Source organism: Saimiri boliviensis, chromosome 1 (genome assembly GCF_048565385.1).
Source record: "Saimiri boliviensis isolate mSaiBol1 chromosome 1, mSaiBol1.pri, whole genome shotgun sequence".
NCBI classification, from domain to species: domain Eukaryota; kingdom Metazoa; phylum Chordata; class Mammalia; order Primates; family Cebidae; genus Saimiri; species Saimiri boliviensis.
The window spans coordinates 27,782,989-27,804,988 of NC_133449.1; the positions used below are offsets into that span (position 1 = coordinate 27,782,989).

At 37.0% G+C, this 22,000-nt stretch overlaps 1 protein-coding gene across 7 annotated transcripts in view; it reads left to right on the forward strand.

Annotated features, from left to right (window-relative positions):
* BABAM2 (BRISC and BRCA1 A complex member 2) overlaps window positions 1-22,000 on the forward strand; it is a 450,161-nt gene that overhangs the window by 144,742 nt on the left and 283,419 nt on the right. For all 7 annotated transcript variants that reach the window (XM_074395641.1, XM_003941529.4, XM_003941528.4 and 4 more), the window contains one exon: window positions 3,546-3,740. In XM_074395641.1, coding sequence (XP_074251742.1) covers window positions 3,546-3,740 — 195 coding nt within the window. The remainder of the gene's footprint in view (window positions 1-3,545; window positions 3,741-22,000) is intronic.

Genomic DNA, 22,000 nt, shown 5'->3' on the forward strand with positions numbered 1-22,000 from the left:
GAAAAACTATGGTTTTTAATAAGTGGGACCTGAATTGAGGGTGAGCTAGGCCTTGAAACTACTATTCCTCACTGTCTTTCTGAAGAAGGAAGCTCCGATAAGGAGGAGCTCTGAGGATTGGTTGGGCTTGTTCAAGTCTGCGGGGCCATTCATTTGGGAGGCCATAGGTACGTGGTGGATGCGAGAGAGCAATATGGGAAGGTGAAGGGTGACATGACCTGGGAGCACTTCTCCTGTCAGGCAGCCTAGTCAGGGTAGCCAAAGTAAAGAATTCACTCATGATCAAAGAGGTAAGTGCCAATTTGTTGATTTAAAATTGATACTTTAGTTAAATGATTGGAGGAAGAGTTGGAAAATTTATATTCTACACAGTCGCAATTGTTGTCTACTTGAATGTGAGCAGTTATTTAATCTCTCTGGTTAACTAGCCTTTAAAAAGAATTGGTGTGATACCTTCCCTCAACTGTTTCATAGGTGTTTTAGTGAGAATCAGTGAAGTTTCTATTTTAAAATAGTAGTGAATTTTCTTTTGCTTTTGTTTACTTTCTTTGACTATGTTTTATTACTTTCTCTGAATTCATTTTTCATTTCTCATTTTTGGAATCCTCTTAGTATTCTCTTTTCTCTGTTAATATGTGATGTGCGCTGTGGCTACTCTTTGCGACCATCCTAATTTCAGATTTCTTCCTTCAAGCATTTGAATAGAGAGAGAAACACTTATTTTTCTCTTTTTCATAGACACCTGCTAATTTATGCCTCCTCATTGTCTTTCCCTCAAGGAGCTTTGGGCATTTTTCTCTAACTCCTACTCAAGAGAATGGAAAGCTCTGAAGCCTTGTATTGCTAGACCTGTTTTTAAAATATTCCCTATTCTTAGGGATTGACTGAAACTTTATGTATCTTCCATTTTCTCCCCTTCTAGGCAAAGTGGTTCAGACCACAAATTACCTAACAAGTGAAAGTGGTCATGTAGCAATGCTAGAGGAATTTTTATTCTGTTTAGTATAGCTAAACTATCCTTGATGGGAGTATTTTCCAGTGAGTGTGCCTTTAATGGCAAGGAGATCAAAAAGGAAATTGTATTTTAGTGGAAGGAGACTGACTGGTATGTCTTTTTTTTTTTTTTTGAGACGGAGTTTCGCTCTTGTTACCCAGGCTGGAGTGCAATGGCACGATCTCGGCTCACCGCAACCTCCGCCTCCTGGGTTCAGGCAATTCTCCTGCCTCAGCCTCCTGAGTAGCTGGGATTACAGGCACGTGCCACTGTGCCCAGCTAATTTTTTGTATTTTTAGTAGAGACGGGGTTTCACCATGTTGACCAGGATGGTCTCTATCTCTTGACCTCGTGATCCACCCGCCTCGGCCTCCCAAAGTGCTGGGATTACAGGCTTGAGCCACCGCGCCCGGCCGGTATGTCTTTAACAATTAGTTTGAATTACTTGAAATGAATTCAAGTTGGTAAGGTATGTTGCCAACTTATGTGTTTTCATAATTTTTAAAAAATTGTTTGGATATAGGCTTGTAACTTACCAAACAGCTAAGGAGAAATGACAGAATTTTAAAAATCTAAATCATGACAGCTAAAGCTTTTTCTTTTTGCTCTAGTAGGGAGTAAGGACTGGTAAGGAATACTTGACCAAGAAATGGAATATTGTGTGTTATTCTTGCTTATAAATGTTTAGCAATGCTCTCTGAAGGAAATGCATAGAAAGCTATGTTAAGATCTTTTTAAGTTTTGTGCAATGTTGTTATATCCTGTCGATACTTTGAATTTAGTCTTCAACAGCTATGAAGGAGTTTCCAGCTATTGAGGTCAACAGATTTGCCAGTGAAAACTTTGTACTTATCAAATCACTTTCATATCAAGATACCCCTCTTATTCACTGTATAATGCTGAAGCTCTCACCTTTTCTTCTGTTCATTGTCTTTATTGGAACATCCTAAGACCTATTTTTCCTATAAATGAAAGAACACTTACTGATTTCCCCATTGACATTTAGTTCCTATAAATCAACCCACTCAGTTGAGCAAAGTAATTCCTTTAAAAATATGCATTCCTTTACTTTTTCTTTGTTTTTTGTTTGTTTGTTTGTTTTGTTTTGTTTTGTTTTGTTTTGTTTTTGAGACAGAATTTTGCTCTGTCACCCAGGTTGGAGTGCAGTGGCTCCATCTTGGCTCACTGCAACCTCTGCTTCCGGGTTTCAAGCAATTCTCTTGCCTCAGCCTTCCGGATAGCTGGGACTACAGGCATACGTTGCCACACCTGGCTAATTTTTTGTATTTCTTTTAGTAGAGACGGGATTTTACCGTATTGCCTAGCCTGGTTGCAAACTCCGGAGCTCTGGCAATCCACATGCCTCGGCCTCCCAGAGTGCTGGGATTACAGGTGTGGCCTACTGTGCCCAGCCACTTTTTCTTTGTTTTCTTTTGATAGAATTGATGCTTGGTTTGTCCTTAAGACAATAAAAGTTGTGTTAATCGTTCTCGAAGTGTAGTCTGCAGACCCCTGGGGATCCTTGAGACCATTTCAGGGGTCTGCAAAGTCAAAACTCTGTTCATAATTATATTATCATATTATTACTTCTTTTTTACAGTGTTAATGTTTGCATTTACATTGCAGAAGCAGTGGTGGGCAAAACTGATGACTTGGCATTGACCACAGCAGACATCAAGCTATACTCAGAGTTATCTTATTCTCTGTTGTCATACTTAGTCAGTTAAAAAAACAACAGTTCACTTAAGAATGTCTTTGATGAAGTAATAAAAACTATGAATTTTAAAAAGTCATAACCCTTGAGTACACATGCTTTCAATATTCTGTGTGGCACAATGCGAAGTACACATGGAGGGCTACTGCATACCAAAGTACATTGTCTCAAGGAAAATCATGAGGTGATTGAGTTCCAAGCTGAACTAGCTGCTTTTTCCTTATTCTTTTTTACTTGGAAGAGTGACTGATGGATGAACTATGGTTACTCAGATTTACGCATTTGGAAGACATTTTCCCTTGTCTCTGTTTTATTCCTATCTTTTTCAGGCCTGTCATCATTGTGCTTATTATTTCTGTGAGGCTCTAGTGTTTACAGAGCATTTATTTATATCTGGTATTACAGATACAGATGGTCTGTGGATCTGAGTTGAATTACTTTAGCATATAATGCTGAATTTAGGTAGAGATCGAAAAAAATTAAAATTATAAAAGAATAAGAAACAAATTAGTCTTCCAGGGCTAAAATTATGGTCTTCTAGGATATTTAAGTTTCTTGTTTTGTTACTACCCGGCTTTACACTTCACTGTTTCTGCCTATTCATGATGGAATTCCTCCTCGATTTTTCTGCAAGGATTTTTTAGAAGGCAGGAGAAATTGCCAATATCAAAAGATTTCTCTAACTTCCTCTCTGGGTTTATGGCTAACTAGAAGTAGTCTGTTCCTCTTAGATTTATTTCTATTACTCTTTTCCTCTACATCAATGTGTGAATGTGATACTGGATTTATGTGAAATATCATTTTTAACTGGTCTTCTATTTGTTTTGACTTCTACAGAATCTTGCCTCCTGGAATCCTTCAAATCCTGAATGTCTCTTACTTGTGGTGAAGGAACTTGTGCAACAGTATCACCAGTTCCAATGTAGCCGCCTCCGGGAGAGCTCCCGCCTCATGTTTGAATACCAGACATTACTGGAAGAGCCACAATATGGAGAGAACATGGAAATTTATGCTGGGAAAAAAAACAACTGGGTAAGGAGTTTTGAGAATGGGAAAAAAGATGACTTCATCTATAATAAAATAATCAATTCAGATGTCCATTTGTAAATCCTAGTCATTTCTTTAGATAAACGTGGTCTAGGTAGCCTATATGTTTCTAATAATCTAGAGTTTGAAGAGACCTTAATGTTTGTCTAGTTCATTGTGTTTCTCAAAGATATTATCTGGGAAGTTTATAAGGTCCAGAGTCTCATCCCCAGCCCCAGATATTCAGCAATTAGAGGTTGGAACGTGAGGGCCTGTACCTGCTCCCAATCTCCATGTCGTTCTGATGTATATGGCTTGCAGGTCACATTTTGAGACACTAACAAGTTTCCCTTTCCTTTGGAAGACTTCTCTAATTTCCTGGTCAGGTAAGAGAGCTCAGTCACTCTGGAAGCAGCTAGTTTACATGATGCATTTTATATTTTCTTTTTGTAATTTATAATTACATGGTCCTTTAAAAATTCAAGTCAGATCTTACCACTCCTCTTCCCAGAACCTTCTGTACTTCTCTTTTTTCTCCCATGGTAAAAACTAAAGTCCTTCCAGTGGTATAAAAAACTGTAATTCCCATCACTACCATCTTCCATCCATCATTAATTCCATCTGTTCATCTCCTACCTTCCTCTTTCAAATTCAGCTCCAACCACACTGGTGCCCCGCTGTGCTGCAGGCATACCAGGTGTTCTCCTGCCCAAGGGTCTTTGCATAGGCTCTCTGTGGTCAGGCATGTTACCTCAGATATGCACATGGCTAATACTATTCTTCCTTCAAACTTCTAATGTTATGTTCTCAATGATGCCCTGTTAACACCCTCAGCAGCTGTTTTGAGGTATGATTTACATATCATAAATTCACCTGTTTTAAGTGTACAGTTAAAAATGATTTTTTAAAAAATTTGCTGATTTGAGCAACCACCACCATTATCCAGTTTTAGAATGGTTCCATCACCCCAGTCAGATTCCTCATGTCCACTTACAGTTAATCTTGTTCCCACCTCCAGCCTTAGTCAATCACTAAACTACTTTCTATTTCTATAAATGTTCTTTTCTGAACATTTTTTATGATGGAATCATACTACAGTATGTGGTTTTTTTGTGACTGATTTCTTTCACTTAGCCTGTGTTTGAGGTTCATCCATGTTGTAGCATGTATCACTACTTCATTTCTCTTTATGGCTGAATAATATTCCATTGAATAGATGTTCAACATTTTGTTTATCCATTTACCGGTGAATGGCCACTTGGGTTGTTTCCACTTTTTGGCTTTTATGAATAATGCTGCTGTAAGCATTCATGTGCAAGTATTGGTAATATCCCCTTTACATTGTGACTTGTACCTGTACCCTCTCCTGTATTCTTTACTTTGCTCCACATGGTTATTTTGCATCTCCTTTTAGCATGCCATATAATTAATTAACGTATTAATTATATATTGCTATGTAAAATAATCATTCCAAAACTTTCTTCTAACAATAACATTTATTATCATAGTTTTTGGCAGCAATCTGGGTAAGCCCTTTGCCTTACAGGCTGTGCTTGAAGTGTTGGCAAGGGCTCTGGTCATCTCAGGGCTCAACTGGAGACAGAGTCATTATAAATGCATGCATGTGGTTGTTGGCATAATTCCATTCCTCATGGGCTGTCCAATTGAGGGCCTCAGTTCCAATGCTGGCTGTTGTCTGGAGGCTGCCTTCAGCTCCTAGCCTCTCTACAGGGCAGTGCACAAGATTCACAGCAAGCAAGTAGGTGAGAGCAAGAGGGAGTGTGTGAGCAAGATAGAAGTCACAGTCTTTTATAACCAAATCTTGAAAGTGACAGGCCATCACTTTTGCTGTATTCTGTTTGTTAGGTCCAATATTCCACCTTCCCAACACACCTACACACCCTCCTACACACACCTACGCACACACGCGCACACACACACACACAGACATGGAGTAAGTGTGAATACTAGGGACCATTGGGAGCCACTTAGAGGGAGCCTACCACTCTTATTTATTATGTTTATGTGTCTGTCCGCATTGGAATATAAAATCTCATGAGGGCGGGGATCTTTGTTTTGTTCACAGGAAAATCACAAACACCTGGAGCAGTGTTTCCCATCTCATTGCTATTCCGTAAACGTTTGTTGAATGAATGAATGAATGAATGAACTCAAATTAAGCACAAATAAGTTTAGGTGCTCATCTCTGCTAATTCTTTTAGGTTTCACCGTCTTTCTTCAGCTAAATACATGCTCCCTTTTATTCTTCAGCGTTTTCTTTTTCTTTTTTTGAGATGGAGCCTTGCTCTGTTGCCCAGGCTGGAGTGAAGTGGCACAAGCTTGGCTCACTGCAACCTCCGCCTCCTGGGTTCAAGCAATTCTTCTGTCTCAGCCTCCTGAATAGCTGGGGCTACAAGTGCATACCACCATGTCTGGCTAATTTTTGTATTTTTAGTAGAGTTGGGGTTTCACCATATTTGTCAGGCTGGTCTTGAGCTCCTGACCTCAGGTGATCCACCCAACCTTGGCCTCCCAAAGTGCTGAGATTACAGATGTGAGCCACCGTGCCTGGCCTCTGACTTTTTAAAAAGGTTTTGATTTCAAGGTTTTACACATGATTAATACATTTGAATCAGCATGACTAAAATTTTTCTTATTATAAATCATGTTGTTTGTTCAGTTCAAGGTTTTTTTCCTTTTGTAAAGTCTTAAATTTATACTGCAGTAAAAGATATAACACTCAATTTTTGTTCTTTTCTAAGTGTGCATTTCAGTAGTGTTAACTATATTCACATTGTTGTGCAACAGAGCTCTAGAACTTTTTTATCTTGCCAACTAACCCATTAAACACTAATTCCTCCTCCCCCCCAGCTCTTGGCAATCACTTTATTATTTTCTGTTTTTATGATTTTGACTCCTTTAGATACTTCCTTTAGATACTTGTATGGGTGGAATCGTATAGTATTTGTTTGTTTGTGATGGCTTATTTCACTTAGCATAATGTCTGAGGTTCATCAATGTTGTAGCATGTGATAGGATTTCCTTCCTTTTTAAGGCTGCATAGTATTCAATTGAGTGTATTTACCATATTTTACTTATCCATTCATCTATCAGTGAACATTTGGGTTGTTTCTACTTCTTGGCTTTTGTGAATAATGCTACATTGAACATAGATGTTCAGTTATCTCTTTGAGATTCTGCTTTGAGTTCTTTAGGATATAAACCTACAAGAGGGATTTCTAGATTATATAGTAATTCTATTTTTAATTTTTTGGGGAATTTCCCTACTGCTTTCCTTAACTACTACACTATTTTACATTCCCACCAACAATGCATAGTTCAAGGCTTAAACAATTGATTATTTTGAAATGTTAATCTGCTTATATGGTTAGTAAGGAAAACTTTGTTGAACTTGGTTTATCCTCTATCCCCAGCATTTTCCTTATTAAATAATCAACTTAATTGTCCTTACATAAATGGATGTTAGATTAATTGACATGACTTCCTGGTGAACCTGTATTGTCTTTAGTGCTGACAAGCTCATCTGAAAACAGGAATAGCTGTCAAACTAACCAGTCTTCAGTTTTTAGGATTTGCCTTTCTGCCTTATTCCTTCTTTTTAATATTAAGGCTGAATTTGAATATATTCCAGTTTTATGGCATCCTTTGTTACCTAATAATTTTCAAAATGTTCAGTGGCTCAGCTGATAATTGAGTTGTAGTTCATCTAGGTGTAGAAGTTTAAATTCATTTCAGGCAGATAGTTTGTATTTATAGTGTTTTTTAAACTTTCTGTTTAATGTTACTGATATTCCTTTCTTTACTTAAACACCTACTACTGCTATACTTATCCCAGTTTATTTTGATTGGATATTAAGAAGTTTTGAAACATTAGGGCAATGGCTATGGATTCAGGTCAAGTAAAGAAACTGAGAATCCTATAACGAGGCAAAGTAGACTGAGGTTAAGCTTACCAGGCCTAGGGAAGGCCTAGTAGAAATGACATCTGAGACTATAGAAGTAAAAATATGAGTTGAAACCAGGGAGCAGGTCAAGAAACAGAGTATAAAAGTGAGTCTTGAGGGATGAACAAATTAGAGGTTGGCATGAGGGTTCAGGAATATGTTAAAAGACAGCCTGCTAGTGGAGTCAAAATCTAGATCAAGAATCTGGAGATAAATACTGGACCCTGACAGAAAGAAAGGAACTTGATTTTGAGCCAAGATTTTTTTTGGATCAGGGACTATATTAGTTTCCTACTGCTGCTGTAAAAATTACCACTAATTTGGTTGGCTTAAGGCAGCACATTTATTATGTCATAGTTCTGAAGGGCAGAAGTCTGAAATGGGTCTTCCTGGGCCAAAGTCAAGGTGGTGACAGGGCTGGATGCCTTATGGAACCTCTAAAGGAAACCATTTCAGGATACTGAAGAAACTTGCAGATAGGCCCTCTGAGACATTATCTTTTGGAGAAGCAGAAAAATTGTAGAAGACCGTTAGAAGTAAAAATATCCTGGAGATTTTTAAAGAAATTAAGCTCAGATCTTTAAGTAGATGATTTGCAAAAATTAAAAAAAGAATGCAGTAGACAATTGGAACAATAGTCCGGTAAATGGAAAACTGTCATGACAAACTTACTTGACTTCTTTAAGGTAGGTAAATATCGTAGGCTTAGATGATATTTTCATTTTCAATGAAGCACTTCATTATTCTTTCTTAGGATTCCACTGACTTATGCTCTTTTCTTAGTTGTTGGGATCTGTGGAACCGTTCCACCTGAAAGTTTGGGTATAACTCTTGTCAGCCTCAGGTGTTTTGTGGAATGTCACAGGGCTTTTCCTTTGACTCTGTCTTGTTAAGGGTTTTGTTAGAGACTTGAATAAAGCCATACAAAGTATGGTTTTCTTTTTTCTGCTAGCCCAGAGCTTAAAAAGATAGATATTATGAGAGATAACAGAATCAACATTAATAATTATTTTTATGTGCTGGAATGCTGCACCAGACTAACATGATACACTTTAGTAGGGCCAAGCCACTATGGGACTAGTAGCTTTTATGGAAAGTCTACTATGCTAGGTTTTGAGTTTAAAGATAAAAGTAGATCAGATACGGCTTTGGCTCCGGAGGCTGTTAAAATCCAGTTAAGAAGGTTCAATCTATATCTGTAAAATGAATTTGAACAGTACTGGATAGATTACAACTCAAATGGAATATGCAGGCTGTGTGAGCATTCAGCAGCAGAGCCAGTGACTGAGGAAGAGAGTGACCAAGGAAAGCTTTTACTGGTCAACTGCTGACCTAGAACCTGAAGGAAGGTGGACATAGATGGCTCTCTCAGGAGAGATGGTTAGTGGGGTGTATGACTGGGGAAAAATTCGGGGCATGACCTACATGGGGAACAAGAATTGTAAGCACATATTCAATTGGCTGTGATCAGTAAAACACATCTATTATGTCTTAGTGGCATTTTGAAGCATGAGGACACTTTTATGTGAAATAAATGGATATTTATTAATTAAATCATGAGGATAGTATATTCTCTAAATGAAACATTACAAGAATCAATAGGTTCTTTCTGATCTGAATGGAAATTCAGGTATTTTAGTTTCTTTTGTTCCAAGTAGTCCATCTGATAAATGTTTGCTATAGAGAATCTAAGACTGGGAATGATTATTTAATTCCTTTGCGTTACGCAGTTCTGTGTCTATTAGAGAGGATGGTCTTTACTGTTGTCATCACTGAATTTTTCTTTCTGTCGCATATATTTGTATTCTTAAAAACATTTCTGCTCTAAAAGTATGAAGCGTTGAAAAACCTGATTTGCTTCTTCCTTTTTCTATCAGTTGGCATGAGGAAAATGTTACCATGTAGAAGAGGAAAAGGGCTCTGATCTGCTATCAGTCTTCTGACAAGCCTGCGAATTTGAAATACACCATTCTCCCCACCCTGTGCAGACACTCTTTTTCCTGCCCCCTGAACCTCCATTTGGAGAGTTTTAGCAAGCACACATTTGAAAGTAAACATTAACAAAAAATACCTACTCTTCATTGTTTAATTTTTTACCTTTCTATCAAGTCGTTTCTCCTTATTGCTTTGCTCATCTCCTTTAATGCTTTTTAAGTCTTGTATTCCTTGTCTATGCTGGTTTTATAATGTTTAAGAAATAGTAATAATAATTATAAAACTATAATGTTTAGGAAACACCTGTTTTTTTTTTTAAACAGGTGAAAACAGATGCATATTGGAATATAAGCTTATGTTTTAAGAATGAAGAACACTATGCACCTGCCCATGCTTGGAGTCATTTTAAAAAAATGTATTATTTTATATTTTGTCAAACATTTTTATTTTGAAATAATTACAGATTTATAGTAAATTGCAAAGTAGAGATCCTGAATATCCTTCACTCAGTTTCCCCCAGTTTTTGCATTTTCTGTAACTATAATAAAATATAGAAACCAGGAAATTGACATTGGTAAAATGTATGTGTATAGTTCTGTGCCATTTCATCACACACGTAATTTCCTGTAACCACCATTGTAATCAAGATGCAGATATTCCATTACCACAAAGATCTCTACTGCTACCCGTTTGAGCAGAGCTATTTTTAAGATCATAATTTTAAAGTGATGAATTCCCATAATGTAAGAACTATTAAAAACATAAATCCTGTTTTGATATGACATATCAATACAATGAGACATCCTACATTTTCTCAATGGGTAAATCCTAAGGTCTCATTTTATATGGCATCTATTTTATTTTTATTATTATTTATTATCTCTATTTTATATTGCCTTGTTAATATTTTTGTTGTGGATATGTGTATCAGAAGAACCAGTGTGTCTTAGTCCATTTTGTGTTGCTTACAACAGAATACCTGAAATGAATACCTTATAAAGAAAAGGAATTTATTCCTTATAGTTATGGAAGTTGAGAAGTCCTAGGTTGAGAGGCTGCATCTGGTGAGAGCCTTCTTGCTGTTGGGGTCTCTGTGCAAAGTCCCGAGCTGGTGCAGGGCATCACATGGCAAGAGGGTTAAGCATGCTAACATGCTCACTTAGAAGTCTCTTTCTCATCTTGTAAAGCCACTAGGTCCCCACCTATGATAACTCATGATTCCATTAACCCGTTAACCCGTGAAAGGCCCCACCTCTCAATACTGCCACATTGGGGGTTAAATTTCAGCATGAGTTTTGGAGAGGACAGATGTTCAAACACAGTGTTTATTAATTGCAACAAAGCACAATAAGCAAATTTGTGGATTTTATTTTGCTTTGTTTTGATTCCCAGAACTTAAAGTTGGCTTATTGTACCTAACATTTTGATTGACGTGTTATTTTTTGAGATATGAAGTGTAAGTTTTGAGATATTCCAAAACTACATAGTTTACACATAAATATCATCAATGGGTGATCTGTGAGATAAAGCAGTTTTTAAAATATATTTTTTCCTTAATAATGATTTATGCTTTTATAATGGGGTATGAGACAGTTAACTTTTTTGCTTGTATTTGACCCAGATCCTAATAAGATTTTAAAAATCTTTGGCTTATCCATTAAACTCTGGTAACAATTAAAAATATTGTACAGAAAGGAAAGGAGCCATTTTGTGGTATCTCCTCCCTTGAGTTAATGTCTTAAGCTTCCATCATGTCATTGTGCTGAGATATTAAAGATATCTTTATTAAGATATTAAAGATAGTAAAGGGAAAGTATTTGAGCAGTGTTTGAGTCTGAACTCCTCTACGCAGAGGCCATTTGTAGATATGTTGGAGAGGGAGAGTGATCTAGGGGGCAGGAGCTTTGAATTTTCATTCTGTCACCACTTCTTTCTGTGTGACTATAGGTTTTCCATGTGTCACTTTCCTGGAGAAAACTACGCTGTTGTCTGGACCTTGACGCAAAGGTTAAATGAGATCTTGTGTGGGAAACCGAGAGTTAAATAAATATGGAGTCAAATAATGCAAAGTATAATTATTATTATTAGCTCTTTTTGGTATATCCTTCAAGTAAGTTATTATAATAGGTGTTCAATAAGTGCCAGTTCAATGATTGTTCTTGTATGACCTCGCAAAATGCTGTTAATCATAAAGTTACCATAGGTGAACCAATAGAAGCTGTGACCTCTAAGGTGCAGATAAAGTGTAGAAAGCAAAGTGAAAGTGAAAATTTTCTTACCAGGAGCAGTTTTGTTGGACTTCTGAGGATGATAGAACAGATTTCAGAGTATTAGGAAGACAGGGAGAGAAGAGGAAGTAAATGCAATCGGTTTAGACAGTTTTTGGAGGAAAAAGAAAAAGACATTGGCTAAAAGAGGCTGTCCCATGGTCATTCCCATTAACCAGCTGGCATTTATCCGTCTGCTTGTGAGGAATCTTTCAGGTTTGTGATACTTGGTAGCTTATGTAGGTCTTTAGGTATTTGCGGCAGGGAATGTTTAGCTGAATGTGGGGATTAATGTTAATGGGAAAATGTCTAGAACTGTGCTGTCCGATACAGGAGCTTCTAGTTAAACATGTGACTATTGAGCATTTGAAATGTGGCTAGTCTGAACCGAGATGTGTGCGCATGGTAAATACACACCAGAGTTTGAAGGATTAGTTAAAAAAAATCTCATTAATAATTTTTATGTTGATTGCATGTGGAAATGGTTATATTTTAGATATATTGGGATGCATTATTTTCACCTGTCTCTTTTTGCCTTTTAAAATATGACTATTATAAAATGTTAAATAATCTTAAATTCTATATATGGCTCACATTTGTGCTTTACGTGTTTTTTTCTCTGACAGCACTGGTCTAGTATGATAGGAGAGAAGGGCCAGAGTTGGTAAGAGAAAGATCCAAATATCTGGGGAGCCTGGAAGTGGATGGCCTTTTCTCTACTGGCCATGAGGAGATAGTAGGTGCTCTGGTCATGCCAATCAGCTATATATAGCAGGGCATATAGGGGCCTTCACCCGTAATTCCCCTTTAATTTTTGCTGCTTGGGAGTTATATCCTGGTGGCATTTGACTTGGGGATTAACACGTGGTAGCTCCTTTGAAAATGGTGTAGTGTGGTGGTCAGATAATGCTACAGTATACTCCAAGGAACTGACCATATTTGTTTAGTTTTGTTTTTAACCACATGGAACTGTTAGGAGTTGGACGTTATTTAAAATAAATGAACCATGACAGTGGCTCCCTTTTTAATTGCTTTTGTAATGGAATTTGTTGTACTGAATTTTGACTTGTATGTCAGTGGAAATACTTAAGATCTTGCTTACAAGATAGCTTATATGTCTGGTTTTTAACCTTATTAATAAAAAGTAGTATGTACATACCTAAATTACTTTATGTCTCAAGACATTAAAGTTGAAAATGATAACTTTTAAAATCATGCTGACATTCAAAAGAACTCTGTTATTGTGTTTTAAATGGTAGAGGTATCAGTAGAAAATTCAAGTTTCTTTCAGCAGCAGGATGCATCCAGTGGAAAAGATCTTATTTTCAGGAAGCATACAAAACACAAAGGAAATCCTTTCCATTTCCTTTGCCTAACTTTCAGAACAGCATGTGGGGAATGACTCTAATTATGCCACCTTACTTATCTTTGTGAGGCCACTCATTTGTTCTGAAATCATGGGTGCATTGCCCCATCTCTTTGGTGACCATTTAGATGTAGTGTGCACTCATTGCGCAGTGTTCTCGCCATGAAGGAAATGGACAATTGTTGTAAAAGGACCAGCTGAATTGGGTTTTAACATCTTTTCTTCACGTACCAAAAGACAAAGAAATCTGCATTTCAAGTATGCTGTAAGAAAAGTCTTCAGGTGTTTAAAAAATTGTTTTCGGAAATGTACAAATGATGCAATCTGTTTCCTTCCTCAGAAAAGAGTTTCCTCGTTTTTCAGTTATTTTCAAGAACTTATGGTACCATTAACTTACTTACTTCAAAGAACTGTGGAAATGTGTTGATTAGATCAGGGAGGCTCACCTACGCCAAATAGAATTCTTCCCTGGGAATTTGGAGTTAGTGCTGAGGGAATGAGATTGGTTTCTCTATGAGTAATTGGTCTGTAACATGTAAATCTGGGACCTTTTTTCTAATAACATCTAGTCAGAAGAATCAGCAGCTGGCAAATAGAAAGGAAAATGAAGTACAGACACAGCAGAGACAAGAGACGAAGAGAAAATTCTGTAGGCATTAGAATCCTTGGAACTGAGGCCATGCTATGTTTTTATCCCTAGGTTTCATGAGATCCCTCATATCCTTTCACTAAATTCTCTTTTATTTATTCACCTGAGTTTGAATTGGAGTTCTGTCACTGGAAACTAAGTGTCCCAACTGAATTACTTCCAAAGCATCCTGTGAATATCTCTGTCAAAACACTTCCTACATCATACTATTTTGTTTAATTGTCAGTCTAGTCCAAATAGACTTTAAGTTCCTTGAGACCACATAGACTGTTTTGTCTTAAGATCTTCTACATTATCCAGCCTACTACTTGGCACAGTATGTGCTCAGTAAATATTTGATCAATGAATGAATGAATAATGCATGAATTGTGGACATTTTATTATATATGCTTTAAGTTTTATTTTTGTAATTCCTTAAAAATTTTTTGAATGGATAATAGATTTATATTGTTCAAAAACCAAAGTCTATGTAAAGTAACATAGTGAAAATTCTCCCTCCCATCTTTGTCCTTTGTTCACCCAAATCATACCACTTTCCTCCTATTCAGGTAAGTACTAATATATCTTTTTCCTAGTATAAATTTTCAGTTAGTTTGTACATATATAAGCAAATACTTATATTCCCCCTTTTTATGCAAATAGTAACGTTTATTATACACTGTCTGGGACCTTTCTTTTGACTTAATCTAGCTCAGAGATTTGTTTCTGTATAAACATGTATAGAACTCCCTTGTTCTTCATACAGTTGTATATTATTACTGTGTACAATTGAATTATAATTTATTAAATCTGAACTTTATTATTGGACATTGTTTGCTTCTAATCTTTCACTATTATAAACAATACTGTAATAATCTTATATATATGTCCCTCCGCCTGTGTTCAGGTATGTCTGTAAGGTAAACTGTTAGAAATGGAATTGCTGGATCAAAGATTATATGTTCATAATTTTATTGTCAAAATGACTTCTATAAAGTTTATACAGGTTTATTAATCCAGCAGCAATATACGAAAGTGGTTGTTTCTCCATAGTATTATCCATAGTATATTAGCATATCTGTAGAATTTCTGTCAAGTTGTACTTTTTGTAATCGCCAACTAGCTCCTTACTTTTCACAAGTAACAGCTCAGCGCTCTGAGCAAAATATAAAGCCATTTGTCTGAAAACACCAGAGAGTGATCAAAGCAGGCAAATACTGGATGGACATTGATACTTGGAAGAAGGGAAAGCAGAGCCTTGATATTATGGGATAGTATCAAAATGTTTAATAGATAAGAAACTAGAGTCCTAGAAGGGGAAGAGAAAACAAGAAAGCAGGAAATAATAGATAGCACATATGTTTCCAAATATGATAAAAAAACAAATGTACAGATTGAAGAAGCTCAACAAACCCCAGCTGGGATAAATGCAAGGAAAAATTAAAACAAAACATTATGGTAAAAATACTGATAACCAAACATAAAGAGAAAATCGTAAGTGACCAGAGAAAAATTATGCTTTATATACAGTTCCCTCTCATTGCTTTTCTTCTTTAGACTTTTCCTGCCTGGTGTTATTTACTTTTCCTTCTGGTCTTTTGACTTAGCTTAAAAAAAAAATTCCGTCAAAGTAAGGAGTCCCCAACTCTAGATGATTCATTTCTTCCTGGAATTTGCCCTCAGAGCACTGTGCCCTTTGCTAGCATTTATCATAGGTTATAATTTATTTTATTTTATTAATTAATTTATTTTAGATTCAGGGAGTACATGTACAGGTTTACTACAGGGTTGTGCTGTATGATGTTAAGGTTTTGGTTTCTGTTGATCCTGTCACCCAAATAGTGAATATAGTACTCAGTAGGAAGTTTTTCAACTCTTGTTCCCTTTCTTTTCTTCCACCTTTTGGAGCCCCCTGTGTCTGTTGTTTCCATGGTTATGTCCATGTGTACCCAGTGTTTAGCTCCCACTTAAAAGTGAAAAATGTGGTATATGGTTTTCTGTTTCTGTTTCTGCTGCATTAGTTTCCTTAGGATAATGATCTCCAGCTACATCCATTTTGCTGCAGGGGACATGATTTTGTTCTGTTTTTGTTTCTGTGTAGTAGTCTATGGTGTATATGTACCACATTTAGAAATCTAATTCACCATTGATGGGCACCCTTAAGACAAGGTAGTTTCCATGTCTTTGCTATTGTAAACAGTGCTGTAACAAACATACAAGTGCAGGTGTCCTTTTGGTAGAGTGATTTATTTTCCTTTGGGTATATACCCAGTAGTAGAATTGCTGAATCAAATGGTAGTTCTATTTTTAGTTCTTTGAGAGTCTTCAAACTGCTTCCCACCTGCCTGAATTAACTTTCATTCCCACTAACAGTGTTTAAGTGTTTCCATTTCTCCACACAGGTTATAATTTATAGGAATGATTGTTTTGATTAATGTCTGACTCACCTACTAGACTGTAAGCTCCATAAGGGCAGTGGTCCTGTGTCTTTTACTTACTAGTTTGCAATGTCTAGCAGACTACTTGACATATTTTAGGTCCTTAATACATAGTCATGAATGGATGAATACACCTTGAGTCTTGAGATTGAGCTCTGTGACTCTTTGTTATGCTCTTTCAATAGGCAAGTTTCTTGACTGTTCTAAGCCTCAGTTTTCTCATTTCTAAAATGGATATAAATAAATTGTATCTACCAAGCAGGGTTTTGGGGATAGTTAAATGACATATTTTAGAAAACATTTTGTAAATTACAAAATTCTAATTAGACTAACTTTGACTTTCCTTTTCACATATAGTGTATATTTATGCATGTGCTAAGGAACAATCTCCAGATTTAGGCTCACTGGTTTTCAGAGTCCATTTGAAGAATCAGCCTTACCAGTTTGTCACACAGCTAAAGTTATAATCAGTCTTGAGTGTTTCTTAGCTATTAGCTGTCTAAGTGGTAAGAGCCGTCAGTTTCAGATAAAAGCTTGTTTGTTGACAAGGCAAGTGTCTCTAAGAAAGGGAGTAAAATTTCCCTTACAGAGCAACCTGAACTTGGACTCCATTCTGCACAAAATGTCTACCTGTCACTTCTAAAAGGAGAAAAAAACGGTCACAGCTGTGATTACCAGAAGAAAAGCTTAGACCTAATAAACTGCCAAAACTGAGAGTCTTGTTAGTTTAAGTTACTTGCCAATGTACTATAACTTGAAAAAAGGAAAGATGCACATATTTATTGCTAATGCTGGGGAAATTGCCATTAAGGCAGTTGGCAGAAAGGCTGACATTTTAACAGTCATAGGTTAGATAATTTTCTACATCTATCCAAGAGAAGATTTTGACCAAGGACAGTAAAAAAAACAACAACAACAACAACAAAAAAATCAGATTATTCTGTTCACTTGGCGGCATCTAAATGTCTCATTTTCAGCTTACAGGAAAGATTGCTGTGAAAGCAATCTTTGACATTACAACCGAGTGACCATAAATTGCTTGAATAGCTCTTGGAAATTCAAATATAAAACCACACGAAAGTCATTATCTGAGGTGGAACAAGGATTTTTCACTCGTTTTGCTTTTTTACTGTTTATAACTTAATTTTACATTAAGATTGTTTTAAAATTATCATGTACTCAGTTTTAGAGAAGATGATTAGCTTATAGGTCATAAGGAAAATCAGTGCCAGATTGGAAAACTGAATTCTTGAGTCTTACTTAGTGTTCAACATTTCCAGTGCTGTCAGAAACAAGTGTTGAGTTTTCTTTGTTCTTCCAATGGCAAAATAAGGAATGTATGGTAGGCTTGAAAGTTGGCAATCATAAAGTGCTTTTTACGGTTTCCCAAATTCTCTTCATAGTATTGTTTCTTTTCCTATGAATTTGGTTTTGTAAATCAGCCTGTTGCTGATAAACAAAAATTTGTATCAGTCCTGGGACCAAGATTTCTTTCAGTATGACATTAGTTGTGTAAATCAGCCTGTTGCCAATAAACACAAATTTTTTATATTAATTCCAGGATCAACATTTTGAGAAGGAGTAAAGTAGGGATCATCTGATAGTTTTTAAAAGAATGTTGGTCTAAAATAGCTGGTAGAATAAAAATATATTGTACAAACTAAAATAGGGCAAAAGAGCTAAAATGCAGTGCATGGACTGAAATAACTAGCAGTTCAAATGAGTCCAAGTGCTAAATATGTAATTATCTTTCCTATTACCTTATATGTACATGAGTTATTTTAACTTTCAAAATCCTACATTTCACTTTTGTTGTTGTTTATATATGTATGTATATGTAAAAAACAGGCATGTATATACACACACACCACTGAGGTTAACAAACCAAAAGTTTTGAAATTGCATTTTAACTTACAGGTTGACATTTTACACTAGTAGGTAGAAATGGTTATTTATTTATCGGTAGGTTATTTGACTTATACACTGAAAATGAAGAAATAACTTGAGTTTGGTTTATCAACATCTCTTCAACTCTCTTCCCCAAACTCTGAATATCGTGGTACTTTTTAAAAGCTTGCCTCAATATCCCCAGGAATCACTTAACAATTGTTCCACATAGACATAGTAGTGATTTTCTTATTCACTAATTTTATGAATGGTTGTTGCACGTCCTCCAGGGGTTTAGAAATTGCTCATGCCATCGAGAAGAGAGTTTCTGGGTGACTTTGTTCCATGTTAGTGCTTATTTGCTCCTGTAACCCTGACCTTGCCATCTCCTGAACATGGAGGCACACTCCTGCATCAACCCTTTTTATACTTGTTCTCTTTGCCTGGGGTGTTTGTCCTTCAGATCCGCATAGTTTGTTTCTTACCCTCTTTCCATCTTTGCTCAATTGTTACCTTGTCAAATTACTCTATGAAGGAGCTAAATCTTGATCATTTGAGAGTTTTGAGCAAACGAGGATCAGAATCCAAGTGATGTGTTGAAAGAATCACTCTGCCTGTTGTCATGAGAATAAACTGCAGACAAACAATGGCTGACACAGTTACGGGCAATTGCCTTTGTCCAGGCTGGAGATCAGTTCACATGGTTATGGAGGTGGTGAAAAGTGGTTGGACTCAGGATATATTTTGAAGGGAGAGTCAAAACGTCAGTATTTTGAAGGGAGACTCAGGATATAGTTTGAAGGGAGAGTTAACAGGATTTGCTGCCACTTTGAATGTGGAGTCAGAGGAGTCAAAAATGATTCTAGGTTTTTGGCCTGAGTGAGTGAAAGAATGGAATTGCTATTTACTGAAATGAGGAATAAATATCAAGAGAAGAGCACAAAATCAGGAATTTTGTTTTATTTATAGGAGTTTGATAAATGGAATTTGAATGTAAGAAAAGGTCTGGGATGGAGATACACAAGTTGGGAGTCATCAGCATATATATTATTTAAAGTCATGAACTTGGGTGAGATCCTCTGAGCATAAAATAAAGAAAAGGAATCTTAGAGTTAAGCCCAGGCATACCCCAAACTTCAACGTTCAGGGGTTGAGGAGAACAGAGGGAGGGCCAGTAAGGTAGAGAAACTGGGACTTTGGAAACGAAGTAAAGAATGTTTTACCAAGTAAAAAAAGAAAGGAGTGATTAGCGATGTCATAATGCTTCTGGTAGAACACTTAAGATGAAGACCAAGAAATGATCATTGAATTTGGCAATGGGGAGGTCATTGATGACCTTGAGGACCTGTTTTGGTGGAGTAGTGGTGGGGAAGGGCTGACTGGAGAGGGCTTAAGAAAATAATAAATGAGGAAATGTAGACCTGAAGTATAGATTAATTTTTTATAAGGAATTATTTTTTAAAGTAAAACAGAGAAATGAAATGGGAGCTGCAGAAGGACATAAAGTGAATGGAGACATTTAAAAAATGATGTTTACGTGCTGATGGGAGTGATTGAGTAAACAAGGGAAAAAATAATTTTATAGGAGAAAGAGAATGTGGACAGTTGTTGGGAAGTTTTTTTTTTTTTTTTTTTTTTTTTGAGACGGAGTCACTCTATGTCACCTAGGCTGGAGTGCAGTGGTGCGATCTCAGCTTACTGTGACTTTCGCTTCCCAGGTTCAAGCGATTCTTCTGCCTCAGCCTCCCAAGTAGCTGGGAATAAAGGCGTGCTGTTGCAAAATTGTCTAAAGTGCTATGCATGTGTGCCTATGTGCACCATGCCCGGCTAATTGTATTTTTATTAGAGATGTGATTTCACCTTATTGGCCAGGCTGGTCTCTAACTCCTGACCTCGTGGTTCACCCGCCTCAGCCTCACAAAGTGCTGGGATTACAGGTATGACCACTGTGCCCGGCCGGGAGCATGTATTCTTTGATGAGTGGTCCTTCTATAGCACTGTACACAGCACTAAGGGAAGACTTTTCTGTCTTTCCTTTTACAGCCCCAAACTCTCACTTGGCTGGATGTCCCTCTTATCAGCTCTCATTTAACTTTGTGGTATTATTGTTGCCTCAGCACTTGGCCCTTTCAAAGTATGACCCCTTGTACTTAAAAACAGACCCTTTTAGGTCCAGCTGTGTCTTGATCCAAAGAAACACACTTAACAGAGTATGTTAGTTTTAGAGACCTGTAGGAGCTTAGCATAATACCAAAACCACACCTTTCTGGTAATCTTGGACTATACAACAGAAGGCAAGAATTATAATAGGGTCTCACAAACCTTCTCCCACCCACCAAGATGAGCTGTCTGTAGATCCTTAGTGGCTCTTTAAAATATTCTCCCAAGTGTTGAGTTGTGAGTAGCCTGCACATAATGGCATTCAGTCCTGAGAATAGCTACAGAGCTACTCAGCTCTGAGTATCCATCCTGTTTCTCACCATTGGCATTTCTGGTGGCATAGTGGCTTCTGTCACTCACACACTGGCTTGCCTTAGCTTTGAATCTGTCCATTCAATTCTCATTTCTGCCTTTTCTGTCACAGGGTTAGAGTTATGGTAATGAAGAAATGCTCTGTCCTTAGCCAGAGGTTGATGTAAGTTAAAAGATGTTGTAAGTGGTAAAACAAACAATTAGGCAGATATTAGTTATCATTGTTATCTTCAGAGCTCAAGGTTTATATTTCTGTCTGTGTTTTCAAGGTTTTAGATCAGAGTTTTAAAATTAGGGCCAGACCTTTTTTGGCGGAGATGGAGATTCGCTCTTGTTGCCTGGCCTGGAGTGCAATGGTGCAATATTGGCTCACTGCAAACTCTGCCTCCTGGGTTTAAGCAATTCTTCTGCCTCAGCCTCCTGAGTAGCTGGGATTACAGTCGTGTGCCACCACACCCGGCTAATTTTTGTACTTTTTAGTGGAGATGGGGTTTCACCATGTTGGCCATGCTGGTCTCGAACTCCTGACCTCAGGTGATCTACCTGCTTTGGCCTCCCAAAGTGCTGGGATTACAGGCGTGAGCCACCGTGCCTGACCAAGGCTCAGAACCTTGAAACCACTTGCTAGGGTGTTTGTAGAATGGAGTGGCAACTATTGTGAAATTGTCTGAAGTGCTATACATGGGTGCCTATGTGCATTCATCCACCCACTCATAATAATATTTGTAAATTCTTGCTATGTTTTAAGATGTGTTTGGGGGAGTTTGTGCTGCTTTGTTTTTAAAAAGAGGGAACCCTTTGGTAGTTACAATATGAAAAGGATAGACATCCACTCTGAGTAGTTCTGGATCATTTTTGGAGTTGTTCTTTCAAGTATATCTAAGTAAAATACCAGGCTGAGCTGCACACTTGCAGTGAGACAGGCTGGAAGACTGAGGATTTCAGCAGCTCAGGACACATCTTTGTTGCCTTTGCAGAGGTTCTCTGGCACGCCAAGATCTTGACATGACCTACTTGGAAAACTCCTCCTCTAGACTATGACAAAATTAAAAAAAAATGGGATTCCTTAGCTTTTTCTATCATAAAAATTGAGAGGCAAATGTTTTTCTTTTAAATGAGTTTTCTGTTTTAGCAAATAGAAGCTATTATTTATAGCTTAGTTAAATGTTGTAAATTGACAAACCTCTGTACCTCTTTCCTATAGAGATGAGTTCCTGGAGGGAATTATGAAAAAACATCAGTTAATAATAATCATATAGTGGACTTTCCAGAGATGGGAAACTTATTTTGGATACCCACTGATAGGTA